At 44.6% G+C, this 15,817-nt stretch overlaps 2 protein-coding genes across 2 annotated transcripts; both read right to left on the bottom strand.

Moving 5' to 3' along the window:
* Window positions 1-1,196: 1,196 nt before the first annotated feature.
* nus1 (NUS1 dehydrodolichyl diphosphate synthase subunit) lies at window positions 1,197-11,744 on the bottom strand. Its single transcript, XM_018742545.2, has 5 exons — window positions 11,242-11,744; window positions 9,343-9,474; window positions 7,419-7,571; window positions 5,802-5,901; window positions 1,197-4,585 (listed from the first exon to the last, which is right to left on the bottom strand). The coding sequence occupies exons 1-5, from the start codon at window positions 11,606-11,608 to the stop codon at window positions 4,495-4,497; spliced, it is 843 nt and encodes a 280-aa protein (XP_018598061.2). The 5' UTR covers window positions 11,609-11,744; the 3' UTR covers window positions 1,197-4,494.
* Window positions 11,745-12,784: 1,040 nt separating this feature from the next.
* Window positions 12,785-15,504, bottom strand: LOC108928472 (nephrocan-like). Its single transcript, XM_018742406.1, has 4 exons — window positions 15,482-15,504; window positions 15,189-15,333; window positions 13,462-14,363; window positions 12,785-13,217 (listed from the first exon to the last, which is right to left on the bottom strand). Exons 1-4 carry the CDS (start codon window positions 15,502-15,504, stop codon window positions 12,785-12,787), a joined length of 1,503 nt encoding a protein of 500 aa, XP_018597922.1.
* Window positions 15,505-15,817: the final 313 nt, after the last annotated feature.

Here is a 15,817-nt window from a genome sequence, read left to right on the forward strand (position 1 = left end):
ACTCCCAGCCCAGCACCCAGTGATTCCAGGACAGGCTCCAGATGGCTGTGACCTTGACAAGGACCCCTCTCAATCGTACTACAACAGGAGGTTGGATTCCAACTTTGTGCCTTTGGAACCGAGGGCAGCAACCCCATTCCAGTTCAACTGAAACTGGTCTTTAGACTGGGTGGAAACCAGAGCACTTAAAGGAAACCAACACAGGAAGTATGTGCAAACTCCACACAGACTGAGCTGTATTCAAACCCACAACCAGGAGCTGCGAGGCACCAGCGCTGGCTGCAGCACCACCATTCCGTTATTCTTCAACACACCCACACAAATAGAAGCACTCCTTTCTACAAATGCTGCTTTGAATTTAATCTCCCATCCATTAATGTTTTAATTGTAACCGGGCTGTGTGTTGTGCCTCAAACCACCAGTGACTCTTTCTGAGGTCTTAACCATTACTGAAAAACTGACACCAAAATGAAAGCACTATACACGCTGCTCATTTCACTTACCCCCCGTCGATAATACATTTAAATAAGTAATTACTCCAGGACTACCCACAGGGGAAGGCGCTTCCTGAAAAGAAAAATATTCACAAATATAGTTTGTCAAAACTTTGCTTTCCTTAAATTTCCTTCCGTTCTGGAAAGTTCTGCAGTGGAAATGACAAAGAATATAAACCATGTGATAAGAAGGGCGAGTTAAATATTTCAATATTTAAGTTAAATAAAATATTTCAGTATTCAAGTTGAATATTTAATTCTCAGATCTCGAGACACCATCGAGTCTGGACAAATTCGACTTTCCAAGCAGGGCACCTATCGGCCTTCGGTGCATTTCAGATAGGCTCGCTTCATTAATGGCCTCCGCTTCCTCATCGCTGCGGAGTAGATCGGGCTTTGTCTCTTTTCTTGGGAAGTACAAGGAGGTAAATGAAAAAATTTAAATTCATCTTGAACCCTCTGTCATGCAATGTCACAACTGTACAGACTGGGAAGATATTCAAAAAGAGAAGAAAACGCATACTAAACCATAATGGAAACTGCTCGTCTAATAAAAGTTAAATATCAGCAGCAATTGCATCAGTTGTGTCATTTTGTTTAGGAAAAGCACTAATCAAAACAACAAAAAAAAAAAGTTACATTCACCGTGTAACGTTTTTGGGAACATTAAATGCAACATGTATATACAGGAGACACAGGATCCCTGAATTTGAAATTTTTTAATGTCTTTAAAGTAGGTACACGGGTACTTCTATTGATTTGACTTGATTCATAAAAACTGTTTACACATTATATACAATCATACACAAAGAACAACAGCTTGCTCAGGTAACTTCAGCGCGAAACATCAAAGACATTCAAAATGCAAACCCCGGTGGCTTTGGCACCCATATCAAGTGATCAGCCTTATAAATTATGCCCGTTTGCATTTTCCCCCATTGCATCAGACCAAAAAAAAAAAAAAAAAAAAAAAAAAAAAGCCATAAATACACAGATCATGAAGATATCAACAAGATCATGTCTTTGTAAATGTACTTGTGACAACAACCGGCAGCCAGCTGTGTCCCACCCGTGAACCTGAACGCCAGCAGTTCTGGAAAACTATCGCAAAATATTTGTACGAAAGTCACGGCCGCATTAATATGCAGACGGGCTGTTCCTAAGAGACTCTCGAGGACACGGGCTGAGCGGCTCCAGAGGAGGACGTTAATGAAAGTGAATTACAAAGCTGTTCTCCACAACGCTTTGCCAACAGAAACCCACTGTAAATGTTTTAATATGTGCGGGTTATGTTCCGAGAGACCACTCCATCCCTCCGAGTAGCAACGAGAAGGGGCAAATAAAACAAGCCGTTTTTCTACATAGAGAACCCCGACATGCCAATCCGGAAAACACGACAATCTCACCCTCAAAAATAATATTTATGCACAAAATTGTAGCATCGGGGATTAAGCCCAAGTTTCCACCATCCAGCCCAATCAGTGCTGAGGTTGGCATCTGTACAAAGACCCTTTGATTTAATGTTCCACTGTGTGACCTAAGAGACATAGATGCCATAAAATACCAATGAAGCCATTGACTGGCATATATTCAACTTCATTAATTTCGCAATGCTTTTTATACAGTTAAAAGTGAAGGCCAAAGGTTTGAGACAAACGGTGTATATTTAAAAATGAAACCAGTCTTTGCTCACATTAAGGATGAGCAACCGATTTAACGCGAACCGTCCTCCTCCTGGTGTAGTGATTGGCCGTGGCCGGCAGTCTCCGCACCCGCAGCAGCCTGCAGCTCAAAATGATGATCTTTTGAGGTATTAACAGACCACAAACGCTAACAGGTGTAATGCTTCTCGCTACGTGCGCAGAACGTCGTTGAAGAACCGAACTCCATCCCGTTCCATCAGTCGCCCATCGCTAGAGTTCTCATGCAGACAACGGAGTCACACTGAATAAATAAATTCCAAAAGACAGTTGCTTCATTCACACACAGTTAAGGAGGCTAATTACAAGAGCACTATTCCTATCAATATACCAGCTGTGTTTTTAATCTTTTAAAATGTTAATATCTGGCCTACATTTTAACAAAATGTTGAAATACAGTTGATGGAACAACGTATTGCTGATTGTAAAAAGCGAAAAATTAATGGGGGATCTTCGTTAAAAAATCTAGATCTCAGTCAATCAAATCACAATGTGTGATCATGTGTATGTGAGGGGGGGGGGGGGCACCCTGATATGTAGAAAGAAGAGCCCGGTATGATGCAAAACATTAGACCTCCTCCTTTATGCCTCAAGGGACAGAACACAACATCCTGAAATCCACACACAGACAAAAATATTCTTGATGTTTCACTGGGAAATGTTTCCGACCAACCTAGCAAGCGTCAACTCTACTGCCAGTTGGAAACATGGAAGAAAGTGTTGCACTTTTAGTCTCATGTGCCGACATTTGACACCAGGTCAAGAATTACCTGCCAGAGTCAGATGCACAGCAAGTACACGTGCGGCTTTTTCAATGAAATGGAACGGGAATTTTTACCACTGGTGATTATGAGAATGACACGGAAGCACACAAAAAGAAAATGCAGCTTCTAGGTTCACCTGCACTGATCACCTGCTCTTGATTTTGTAGACTTTTTTTGTTTAAAAAAGCTTAACAAAAATTTCAGTCACAAAAAAAAAAAAAAAAAAACCAACACCATTTACAACACAGGTGGTCAAGAAATTTCATCCAGATGAAAAGTCCCCAGTCTGGCTTTCAGTAACATCTAGCAGGCACTCAGAGTGGCGCTGCTGCAATCGAGGGCGTCCCGAGTGCAATCGGTGCACAGCTGCCAATCACCTCCTCGTACAAACACCAACCAATCACAGTGCAAGTGGGCGGGACTTAAATTACTAATAGTCAGCAGTTCGCATTATGGAAAAAAAATGCTTAAAAAAACACATACACTGATGAAAGTGAACAAAATATGGCTGAAATAGTATGTAGAAAAGAGCAGTTTGCAGCAAAAAGGCAACAAATCACATCTGAGAGCCGAAATGGAGCTGCAGCTCGTATACAAAACAAGAGGCCTGTCCTGGTTGGAAGCAGTAAAAAGCTGCCCCTGCAAAACTGGGTATCTGCTTGTTAGTCCAAGCAAAGGGAAAATATTTTTTTTAAACAAATTATAGCAACTGTGCAAATTTATTCAGCGATTCTACATGTACCCATCATGGACGGAGAGGTATTTTAGTGTGAGAAGCCATGATTCGTGTAATATACGCAAGCCGTGTGTCAAACAGCTGAGAGGAGGAATGGCCGATTTCCTAGGAATTAGTGTGTGCTGCTGGCCAGAGAGACAAAAGCCCATGTTCTGATGTGTCGGTATCATGGCAATCTTACACTCAGCCATGACTCCTCCCGTTGTGCCACTCAACATACATTTGCATCCTTTCAGAGATGGGCTAGGGAAAAAAATGCATTTCAAATATAAGCAAGCCGTACTGTATTTCAAGTAATTCTAGACAAAAATTGGATTTTCCAACTAAGTTTTTCCCCCACAATGCGCACAGGATCCTTCCTGAAATGCATCAGTGGGATGTTATCTGCCATTTTAAATTATCAGGCTTAAATTACTTTGATAAACCTTTCTGCTGGGAGCACCAAGATATTTCACACAATTCAGCTTTACCTTTTAAACACATGGGGGGGGAGGGATTGAGAAGAAGCCAACAGAAAGTGAGGGTCTACACCATACCACCCGTCATTCCAGAAGGTGTCCACTTCTTCCAGGCCGACTCCTGCCACTCAAGATCCGCTCCCCTCCTGCAAGTGGAGTCACCAGTCTCTTCTGCAGTCCTGTGGCGGACCCCTTGGTCTCTGAGCAGGAGGGGGGCAGAGCCTGACAACATGCGAATGGGTTGTGGCAGGAGACGGGTGCTTGTTCGCAGGAGCTCATTGCTGTAGAGACGCGGTGAGCGAGACCAGAGTCTCTATGAGGGGCAGAGCTGGGGTTTTACCCTCACTTGCCCAGCCTCTGCTCACAGGCAGCATAGTGCTGCAGTGCACCAAAGAAGTCCTCATAGGAGACATCCACATGGCTGGGAAAGGAGCTGTGAAGGAAGGAGAAAGGAAGGAGGGTTGGTAACTTCCTGTCTCGCCCCAGGAACTGGGGTGGGGAGTACAGGAGAAAAAGAAAAATCACTGCAGTTAAGGTGTGCTGAGGCATTACAAGAAATTCAGAGACAATAAGCTAATAAAATAAACTGTGGCCCAGTTGATGTTTTTATCAAAAAAAGTTTGACCTTTCTATACAGCTGGGTAATTCCTACTTCACTTCAGGGTAAAGTACCTGGATCAAAGGAACTATAGCAGGAGTGAGACTTGAACAAACTTTAATCCACATCATTAACAGCCACACCAGCATTAGCAAATGGTTACATTGGGTTTTTATTGTTCATAAAATGTTAAAATGTGATATAAAATCCTCACCACTATCACAGTCACCTAGACAGAGAGACGCTGCCACCTAGCGGTGCCTTAGTGAATTTACACAGCCACCAACTGACTACATCACCAGTTCAATGAACAATTGTCCATATGAGAAACATTCTCCCTAAAATGTTTCAGAGCAACATTATGATTGATCAAGGAGACCATGACTGATTTTACAATTTTATAGTGGCAAGCAAAATGTAGCTCCTGCTGTAGTACCCTCGATCAAGGGAATTACCCTGATTTAGTACAGTGAAATACTCTGCTTTACAAAAGAAGTAAATCGCTGTCATCTTGGACAAAAAAAACTGAGGTGAAGAAAAATAATGCAAAAAAGGTTTGGCAGTCTTGACTAGAAACATGTAGTCTAGGTTTCAGTCTAAAAAAGGCAAACGTTCATATGGTATGAGCGCTCACAGAAGGTGAGCGGAATCACTGTCATTCCTTCCAAGCATTTAAGCAGCAGGTAGTACAAGAACTGTCAGACAGATTCAATGCAATGAGAATGGTGGAAAGGTAAGAACATTCGCGCGCGCGCGCACACACACACACACCTCACCATAGGGGCAAAAACACACAAAGGCAGAAAAACACGTATGACTGTCCTTGAGGCTGAACTTGCAGAACTCATTTAATGAGTGAGCTGAAGGCTGCTGAGGTCCAGGAGGATCTCGAGGCTTATCAAAGGTTCTCATTTGGAGTTAAGATCAGCAACCGTCTCCTGAGATTAAATTTGTGCGGCCAGTGGGGTTAGGGTTCACTGCAGTGTCTCCGCAGTTCATCCCATCGCCGATTTCCACACCAACTTTGAAAAGCATGTTAACGGACACTCACATGAACTCGGTGAGCCTGATGTGCCAAGGGAGGAATCCCACAGTACTTTCCACCGGACCAAACTTCAGAACCAGGTCTGGATCCGGCGTGCACTTCGAATCTGGATGCGAGAGGACACAAAACACTAGAATCACAACATCTTTCACAAGAACCAACAGATCCTTGTGTTTTATGGTTAAGTTCATTCACCCAAACTTCATTCTGTAAAGCAAACAGCTGCGATTCAGCTACTTGGCCTCGCTGGCGTTTGCTACCAAGTACATCAAAGCCTCATTGACAGCGCTCTAGTTCAGCTGCCCAGCAAGTACAAGTGACACCTTAACTGCCACTGAGCGCTGTTGCGGCCAAAGAGTGCGAAGAATTATAATGGAGTGCGTCCTGCAAGGCTGTATTGATCCCTCGAGGAGACAGCAAACGCTACAAGCAATTGATTCACTTCTTGCTGATCCTTATAAGCTGCACCTGGTGAATTACCGTGCAGCCATACTGCAGATCCCTTCGACAGGGTGGGGCAATAATCCCCGAGAATCACCAATACGAGTGAAACTGCTACGGATCTGCCATAAACTCCAGATGGAATCAACTCAGCTGAGCAGCAAGACACAAAGATTTGTACTAATTTGTACACTGGTTCAGGTGACTAAGGGGGGGGGACACTGTACCTTTACAGTTTATGGGACCGACTTTCAGAAGACTCGGAGGCTAGGCCGTCGGGCCTCCCTTTTCGACCGCAATCCAAGACGAAGCTTTGCTCTGGGGCAAGATGCTTGCCGAGGTGGCCAGCAGCTCTCAGGAAAGTATCAGCTAGATTAATGTGCCTTTCCACACATCTCACCCAAAGTCCGAGACTTAGCACACATTAAAGGAAGATTAATTTTGCACAGAGCTGGATCGAGCTGGGACACCAGCAGCTTTTTTTTACGGCTAAGGGAGGTTGGAGGAGACCAGCCCTTCAGCCCTTGTTAGCTCAGCCTTTTCATCATTTCTACCCCTGCTGCTCAGTTTCTCCACCTTAGCAGATGACTCCATCTTTAATATTTTTCCCACACTGCATGAAGATATCATGGGAGACACAAAACTGACTTGGACAACGGGGGAGGAGGTACTTGTGACGGCCCTTGATGCACTACAAGTTATTTATTATAGACCTTGCAATTAAATTGTAGTTCACAGTCAACACTTAAGTTTCTCAGCAACAAATGAATCTACAGAAACAATGTCAGCTTTGTTGATTTTTTACTTAAAATCTAACATTATACGCTTGTGTTTTTACCTCCCTCTTTTCCACCAAGATAGCCATCGTCACCAGTTACATGCCAGACACCACTGTGTGCAAAGACTTCACACTTAGTGGGACGCTGAGCGAAAGGTGACTCGGGCTCTTGAGTCACATCAGCAGCCTTAACTTCACACTGTGAATCACAAATCACACAGTGCTTTCCCACAGACCGCAGCTCTGATGGGATAGAACTCCCTGTGCTAAAAAAAAAATCCATTTAGGTGACAGGCGAGATACCCTGAGCAATGACCACCCTCCACCTCTCAGCCATAACGATGAAGTTATGTGTCTTGGGAGGCCAAGGAAGCTTCCAGTGCCGACAGTGTAGGTAACATTACCTCTGAGCATGGAGTCCAGCAGGTCTATGTTGATGTCCTTGGATGCCCTCTCCCTCTGCTCCACAGCTCGGCACAGCTGCTGGGCCGCACTCACGATGCTGCTCTTCCCGTCATCCGGAGAGAGCACTTTCACCACCGCCTGGCACGAGAACACTGTGGGGGCGGTTAAAGGACTGACTCCACCTCCTGCTCAGGGCCCAATCACAAGCCAGTCTCTCACAAAGCACAGCTGTTCATCCTAACAGATGGAATCCCACAGTCCAGGTAAGACAGTCTTATTCACACATTTATACTTTTCTCCAAAGCAATTTCACCTTATAAAACCCTAACCAACTGGCTATTTATCCACTCATACAGCTGGGTAATTTTCACCATATTAATTCCAAGTAAATATCTTGATTTGGGGGGGGGGGGGGGGGGGGGGGGGGGGCGGCAGGAGGTGAGATTCAAACTTGGATTCTTCCAATCTGGGCAACAGACCACCTACTACCTTATAAACCTCAATGCTCTTTGAAGACCCCTATGACAAAGCTGTAAAGTGGTGCCAAGATGTCATTTTGTACAGCTAATTTTCCACCACTGTTTCCCAATCTCTTTCAAACTTGGCCGCCTCAGTTTAATTTGGACAATTTGGTTCTTTTCTCCATTTCCCTCCTTTTGAGCCGCCAATCACTTTCTACCCTGTTTAAATCGGGGGATCCAGTCAAACTGATGGCACAACTCAACTCTGAAGTGTGACCTGAGGTCAAGAAACCAGTGTGTGATGAACAAGAGCAAATTCACAATTTATGAGTGATCTTATACTTCATGTCCCAACCCTGAACAAAATGAAGCTAACACACATGACTGGAATGAGAAATCTAAGCAACATAAAAGCAAGTTTCCACTCAACATCGAGGTGCCCAGCCGAAACCCATACATTTAAAAAAAATGCAGTAACGTAAAAGGAAAACACACAAATGTCAATATAAAGACTTTAATGATGGTTCTCAGATGTATACTTCTGCCATCATCAGCTCTTTACAAAGAGCTTCTGCCAACAGTGCATCTTTGGGATTGTTGGACAAGGATTGTGTTGGACCACTGAACCAACCTTAGCCCTGGGAGGAAGGAGAAATAAGTCAATGTCACAGCTCCTACTGTGTTCAGACCTGCTGACTTGGAATCAAAAGACTCAAGGGCTGAGCCTCACCCCCTGTTGCATTACTCTTGATCAAGGTGTTTACCGTGAACTGGTGTTTTTATAAAAAAAAAAAAACCCAGCTACATAAATAGGTAAAACACTAACTACTTCAATATACAAAGAAATGTCTTTTTTTTTTTTTTTTTTTTTTTAAAAATCAGGTGACATTCAACGAAAACCATTTAGATGACAATCTAATCCATCTATCGTCAACAACCGTTTGTCCCGAGCGGGGTCGCAGCAAACTGGAGCCTAATCCGGCAACACAGGCCGCAAGGCTGAAGGGGGAGGGGACACACCCAGGACTGGACATCAGTCTGTCGCAAGGCACCCCAAACAGGGCTCGAACCCCAGACCTGCCACACAGCAGGCACTGGCTGAACCCACCGTGCCACCACACCCCCTGAAAGGAAGATCCTTAACCGCTATTCCAAGTGTTCATTTTCAGACTCCTCTGTGGTGAGTGTTACCAGACTAACACACTAGATTCACTCAATGGACTATAGCAGAGCTGACACTTCATAGCACAGTACCTCCTGTGATTATGAAAGCATATGAGCTTTCATACACCTACATCACCTGCTGATGATAAGGTCTGGCACTGCAGGAGATCTTAAAGGTTAGATCCATTACAAGGCAAACACACACACACACACAAAACGGACAAAGTCAGTAGCTCTCATTCGCTAGAGAGAATGAAACTTGCTATCGATGAAAACTCCATTCAGGTTCTCGACCCACCTTGACTATCCGGTTTCTCGCTGCTGCCGTTTACAAGCTCCACCGAGTACTTTGCACTGTCGACACCCAGGAGCTCCTGTTGCTGTCTCTGAATCTCTTCCATGAGTCTGGAATTGTTTCTTCTGAAGATGCCTGGTAGTGAAAAGACAGCAGAGATTACAGTGTGGTTTGCGCAGCAGGTAAACTGGAGGTGACAGCAGGAAAGACGCTGAAAAGATAATGCAAACAAAGTATTTACATCCAAGAGCTCTAAACATTACAACCATGTCAATCTGTGGGATAAAGTGCTTTAGTTCACTACAGAGGACATTGTTCATTCACAAATTCTGTTGAAAAATTATTTTCCAATTCATTTTTTTGAGAGACTCTGCTAAACGTGTGAATCATCTTCTCTGGCTCCTTTACGATTGCTCATTCCCCGTGCACAATGAGTAAGAGGCCGAGTTTAAATTTGAAGGTCACGTGACATGCGAACCACTCGCAACAGTCTACCAGGTCAACAGCTATTAGCAAAGAAATGGTTATTCAAAGATATCTGCAATTCCCCCCCAGAGCCATGACTTTGCACAACAACATTAGTTTTCCCCTCATACAAAATGCTGAGCTGGTCATTCTCACTGTAAAATCTGGGTGAGAAGTGAATTTCACACAAGTCTTAGAGGAAACAGGAGGTGGCAGCCAAACCATAATCCTTGACATGTCATCCAAGGACAGTTTCGCTGAAATACTGAACACAAATGCTAGAATCAACTAATTCATGGTTAAGAAGCTGTACAGGACAGACAGAAATTAGCTCCAAAGAGTGAAAGCATGGTGTGAATTTGTGACACTTTATACTGTGTTTTTTTTTTTTTTGTATAACACAAAACAGCGCTTGAGACTAGCGTGAAGACACAGTCGTCAGGATTAAAGAAAAACCTGTTACAAACTGAGGCAAGAACCTACAAATTACTGGTGGGTACTGTGAGAAGTATCTGCTGGTTTGAATGTTCTCCACGCGTTGTGTGGGATTCCTCCGGTTTCCTTCCCCACAGTCAGGTGTTGCAGATGAACTACTGACTCTAAATTGCCCCTAAGGTGTGTGTGTGTGTGTGTGTGTGTGTGTGTGTGAGAGAGAGAGAGAGAGATCACACTTTGATAGGCCTGTGTCCCTTCCAGGATGTACCCTGCCTCACACCCTGCGCATCTGGGATAGGCTTAGGACCACCGCAGCTCTGCAGTGGACAAACTCCTAATGACAATGGCTGAAGAGTCCAGGTTCTCGATCCAACCACCTGATAGAACGTAACCCTTCCCCTGCACCCCTACCCAGAGGCGCCAGTCAGTGTGGAGAGATGCATCTCCTCCCTTGTTACTCATGATTTTCCTCAGAGCATCACTGAGCCCTTATCCAACTTCAATCATTTGATGGTTCACATCTCATTCTGTAACAAGTTTGTTTCAACCCAACAGCAGTGTGTCCAACTCAGCCGGGCTTCATCCCGCGTTCCGTTTCACCCTCCGATGCCATCGCGTTTGTTACACACCTTTAAACCACTTAGTTTCACACAGGAACACAGTCAGAAAGAAGTCAGCTCGAGTAGTAGTAATAATTCATCAGATGCAATGAAAGTGAGGCAGGGTACAGAGAGCTTGACAGATAGCGTAACAAAGACATTAGTTAAAGGAAACTTGTGGAAGATCATTCACACTGACGGCATGTCTTTCTGTTGACTAGACCGTAGACGCAGGTGGGCTACAGGACCGTATTATATGCGGAACAGTGCGATGCCGGGAGTCCCGCTCACTCACGGGTCCAGCTTTTTCTCATCACATCTGTGCGCCCCTGGCCTGACCGCTGTGTTCTCACCGGTCTCAGCTCTCTGTTCCTGCCTCGCTGTCCCCCGCGCTCTCGTTTACCTCGGCTGTCGTACACGCTCACGTAGGAGATGCCCACCGCCATGCACCACACCACCAGCGTGGCCACGTCCGCGCAGCGGGGCTCCTCCTCGGCGATCAGCAGGCCGACGTGCGCCGGAAGCTTCTCCAGGGCGCGTCCATCCGTCCCCCAGCGGAAGCGACGGCAGCCCCGCTTCCCAGCCGCCGGTCCTAAGCGCCGGTGCGCGTGGAAGCCGAGCGCCACGGGCACCAGCAGTGCGGCCATGGCGCGTTTCCATAGCCGCCAGTCGCAGCTCCGGAGCCGGGCTCGAAACCAGGAAAGAAGCGTCCGCTGGACGTGGAGAGCAACATGCAGGAACCGCCACGCCAACTCGTACAGGAAGGCCATAACACGGTCTTTCCTTCGACGTTCAAAAACCTGTCTGTTATCAATCAGAACCTCATACAAACCCACATGCCACACTTCGGACTGCCGGGAGCGCCGTGTAATTCACTGCCAACACCTCATTTCACTGGCCGCCATCTTTCACCCCTACGACCTTTGCACTTTGAACTTACGGTGTTACGTGGAGCGCCCTGATTGGATAACCAAACCAACGACCTCATACGCAAGAGGTGATCTGACGTATAAGCTGATATTCCCTGTACTGTAATTCGCCATCTAGTGAATACTATGAGTAAATGCAGAAATCACGTGGAATTGTAAAAATAACGACAGTTCTTTTCATATTGCGACCCGGTTTTCGTTCAGTCGCTGTTACGTTGCCCCGTATTTAACTGTGTCCGCGTGTAAAAACAGTCTCTGTCCCATTTTCATTCCTGTGAGAGCGGTTATGGCACCGGCGTCAAACTAAAGTCTTAATTATTATGCAGTAATGTGCTATAAAATCGAAAACTAAACGTATAAGCGTTCATATTTATTACATTCTATTAAGGTGCCTACGCAGGTCAGTGTAGTCATATTATCCAGTGAAAGCGCTGGTATATCAGTGATCAGGTACACTACTATGTGGTACAGGCCAGACTCCCTGCTCACCTTTGACCTTTGCTGCAATATGTCATTACATGTAATTATGCTGATATTATAAATTGTACATTTAGCATAGAGAAAAAACGTGGCAAAACATTATGTGTGCGAGCATTTCCACCATTTCAGTGTCCTTTATGTAAAAAGTCTATTTCCAGTTAACCCTGTCAAAAAAAAAAAAAAGCCTTGATTTCACTGAGACAGAAGGAAGTGTAGTGTTTTCAAACAGGAAGACAGCAAACGGATTTGTCAGGACAGGCAGAATCTTCCACTTCCCAAAAAAGTACTTAAATAGCTTTGGATAATACATTGATTAAGGGGATTGAAAAATCCCATGAGGGCCTATAAACTGAATAGTCCTTATGCAACATACATTCCCTTTTTGCTTGATTTTTACCTGTTAACCATCAAAAAGGTTCGTTATCTTGCTCGTTCAGTTTATAACACCAAAACATAGGGTTAAAGCATGATGAATTTTACTCAGTATAATAAAAACATGAGTTGCAACAGCTCCCGATATTGTAACAGCAACGCACGCTATACCAGGGAATCATAGTCGTAATACTCTTCATGGTCTGTGTGATCGATGGGCATGGAGCTCTGCCCTTGGATGGCTGGAGCTGTTTGCCGGAGGTAGTCCTCACATATGTTCTGAGCCCTCAGGTGGGCCCGCCAGTCGTCTCCTGGTGGGTGGGCTGACCCATCGCACAGCTCCGTTCGGATCTCCACTCTCCTGGCAAGGAGGCTCCGTTTGACCCTGAGGAGCTCACAACTGCAGTTCCAAGGGTTTCCATCCAGGAAGAGCTTCCTGAGCTCAGGCAGCAGTTCCACAGTAGAGTGGTCCAGGGAAGACAGTCTGTTATTTCGCAAGTTGAGCACCTGGAGGCGCTTAAGGGGGCGTACCTCCTGCTTGCGGATGGTCTCAATGCAGTTCCCCTTCAGGTCCAAACGCACCAAGGATTCTGGGAGCCTGTGGTATTCAAGCAAAGCAGAAATAAGACATGGTTTACCAGTAGCAAACAGACTCATGGATTCACTGGAAATGATAGCTTGAGTCAATTTTTGGCCTGCCATATACTTCAATATTCTCAGGCTGGGTACGCAATACGTGTAACAAAGGAGCACATACACATTTCAAATTTTTTGTCAAGACTTTTTCTTATAATTTGTCACTGAGCAAAAATAGATTATGTTCACAAAGTGTGTGACCGAACCCCTCTGGGATTGTTGAAAGTAGGTTCTGCTCCAAGGCCAGGTTGGTTAGTTGGATGCAGTTCTTCAGAGCGATAGCCTCAAAGTGCTGGATGGTGTTGTTCTCCAGGAACAGGTGTCTCAAGTGCCTCAGGCCACACAGGTGATAATGTGTGACTTCCTGGATGGAATTCTGCTTGCAGTCCAGGGTCTCCAGCCTGGGGGCCAGTCTGCCTGGGACCACCCGCAGCTGGTTTCCCCACAGCTCCAAAGTGGTCAGGTTGGGCAGACGCAGATTCCCGTCCACAGAGGCCAGTCTGTTCTGGGACACTGAGAGCTTTGTGAGGCGCCTCAAGTGGCCCAGCTCTCTGGTCTTCAGCACCTTTATTTGGTTCTGGTTCAGGTTCAGGGAGATCAAGGACCGAGGGAGGTCTTGTGGCACTCTTGTGAGGAGGTTTCCCTGCAATTGCAATGTGGTCAGGGCCATCAAAGGTGCAAGACAAAATGGGGGCAAAGAGGATATCTTGTTATCTGCTAGGCTCAGCAATTTGAGCAGCGGGAGCCTGAGAGAGCCCTGTACTGTCTCGATACCATTGCCATCCAGGTGCAGAAACTCCAGCTTCACCAGTGAAATAAGAGTGCTGCCCCAAAGGCTGTTGATCAAGTTCTTTTGGAGGTCCAGTACCCGCAGTTTTCGCAAGCCCTCAAAACATGAGTCTTGGATGCTCTGGATTCTGTTATTGCCCAGGTTGAGAACCTCCAGGCTGTGGGGGAGACCACATGGGATGTCCGTCAGCTTGTTTTTGGCGAGTTCCAGAGTTTTTAGGAGACCTTGCTGCTTGAAAGTGTCAGTCTCCACCACTTCCACTCCACATGAGGACACAACAATCTCCTCAAGATTTGTCAGACTGGAGAAATCTTTGCCCTGGATGGCACCAAAAGTACCAATAAGAAGTCATATCAACAACTACACATCTTGAGAAGTCTGTATAGAACATTTAAAACAGTATTTCACCTGTTTAAAAATTACATTCCAACCAATTGTAAGTCAGATTGAGTGAACATTTTTGGTTGTGTTTTTAATTTAATTTTTTGTTTTGATTGTTGCACAATATGAAGTATTGAAAAGTACATGATTAAAATCTTAATATTCTGTCAAAAAAAGTACATAAACTATTTCTGAAACTGCTCATGAAATATGCAGAAATAGGAAAATTGTCCAATGCATTGCCTTCAGGGTCATTTATAACAGCCTTGCATTCCAACTAAAAATTAATAAAGCTGTCCTACTACTTTTTATTTTTTAAAAAAAAAAACTGGATTTACCTTATTCAGATTCATGCTGAAACTTAAAATATTTTTAGTATGCAAGATGATCAAAGATAAATATTAAATAGAAGACTAGAGCACATACCTACAATGAGTACAGCTGAAATATGTACCTCAACAGTTTTATTATATACTTGGTTGTACGTGTTAAAATCACTCCCTTATGCACTTTTTGATTGCTGCTTGCACTTTATAATTCATCATTAACAGAGCAATTAAAAATAAAACTTACTAAAAACTGACCCAGACTACAGCTGGGTCGGATGTGTTTAATTTTATTTATACTGACCTCACACCGTTCATCTTACATCCCTTAAAACAGTGATTGCTGTCTTTGTAGTGACAAATTTTGGAGAGGTAAAGCGAGCATTTGCCAGGTAACAATTTTGACCATTGCTCGGCTGGATCTTCACCGACCTACCTTCAGCTCCTTCAGCTGGCTGTATCCCAGGTTTAGCTTCCGTGTGCCTTTAGAAACGGCTGATGGGACAACCTGCACCCTGAAGCATCGCACAGAGTTTCCGTGTTCACAGACACATTTTCTTGGACACCCATCGCTACCAAAACTGGAAGGACATACGAAAACGTAGAATAAGAATAAAATGAACTTCATTGTGAAACTCCTGCTTAGTTTGGCATTTCAGTGGACGGGGAGCATTCTTATTGTATGTTCTGACACCCGGGCTTAAATACCTCAGCTAAAGCAAAGGCTACCAAGAGCGTTTTCTTAGCGCCATTTGGAAACAATGGCAGAGATTTTTATCTTGGTTTAGAACAACATTTGACACTGACAAGGGACTGACAGGAGCAGTAATAGATGACCCTTCTGTTTGTGGGCGTGAGAAACTTGCTGATAAACTATTTACTGCCCATTCTGTTGCAGAAATGCAATTTCCTTTTCTTTGTTAAAGAATTCGCTGTAAGCTCTGAGTTGCTTTATGTTGGACCTACTCTTCAAAGCTTAAGGTTTGAATTTCAAGGTGTTGCAGTGAAAGATTAACTGAGAGCTTCATTCATTTTCCCTCTTAATTCTTTTTATTTTGCTTGAAA

This window comes from Scleropages formosus, chromosome 1 (genome assembly GCF_900964775.1).
Source record: "Scleropages formosus chromosome 1, fSclFor1.1, whole genome shotgun sequence".
NCBI classification, from domain to species: domain Eukaryota; kingdom Metazoa; phylum Chordata; class Actinopteri; order Osteoglossiformes; family Osteoglossidae; genus Scleropages; species Scleropages formosus.

Bases quoted from the DNA above. Each gene is read 5' to 3' on its own strand.
- nus1 (XM_018742545.2), bottom strand. From the start codon at position 11,608: ATGGCCTTCCTGTACGAGTTGGCGTGGCGGTTCCTGCATGTTGCTCTC. The intron at 9,475-11,241 runs GTAAACGAGAGC...TTTCACTACCAG, and splicing joins GAGCGTGTACGACAGCCGAG to GCATCTTCAGAAGAAACAAT. The intron at 7,572-9,342 runs GTGGGTCGAGAA...CCGCCCCCACAG, and splicing joins CGAGAAACCGGATAGTCAAG to TGTTCTCGTGCCAGGCGGTG.
- LOC108928472 (XM_018742406.1), bottom strand. From the start codon at position 15,504: ATGGCGCTAAGAAAACGCTCTTG. The intron at 15,334-15,481 runs GTAGCCTTTGCT...ATGTCCTTCCAG, and splicing joins GCGCTAAGAAAACGCTCTTG to TTTTGGTAGCGATGGGTGTC. The intron at 14,364-15,188 runs GTAGGTCGGTGA...GGTGCCATCCAG, and splicing joins GCCAGCTGAAGGAGCTGAAG to GGCAAAGATTTCTCCAGTCT.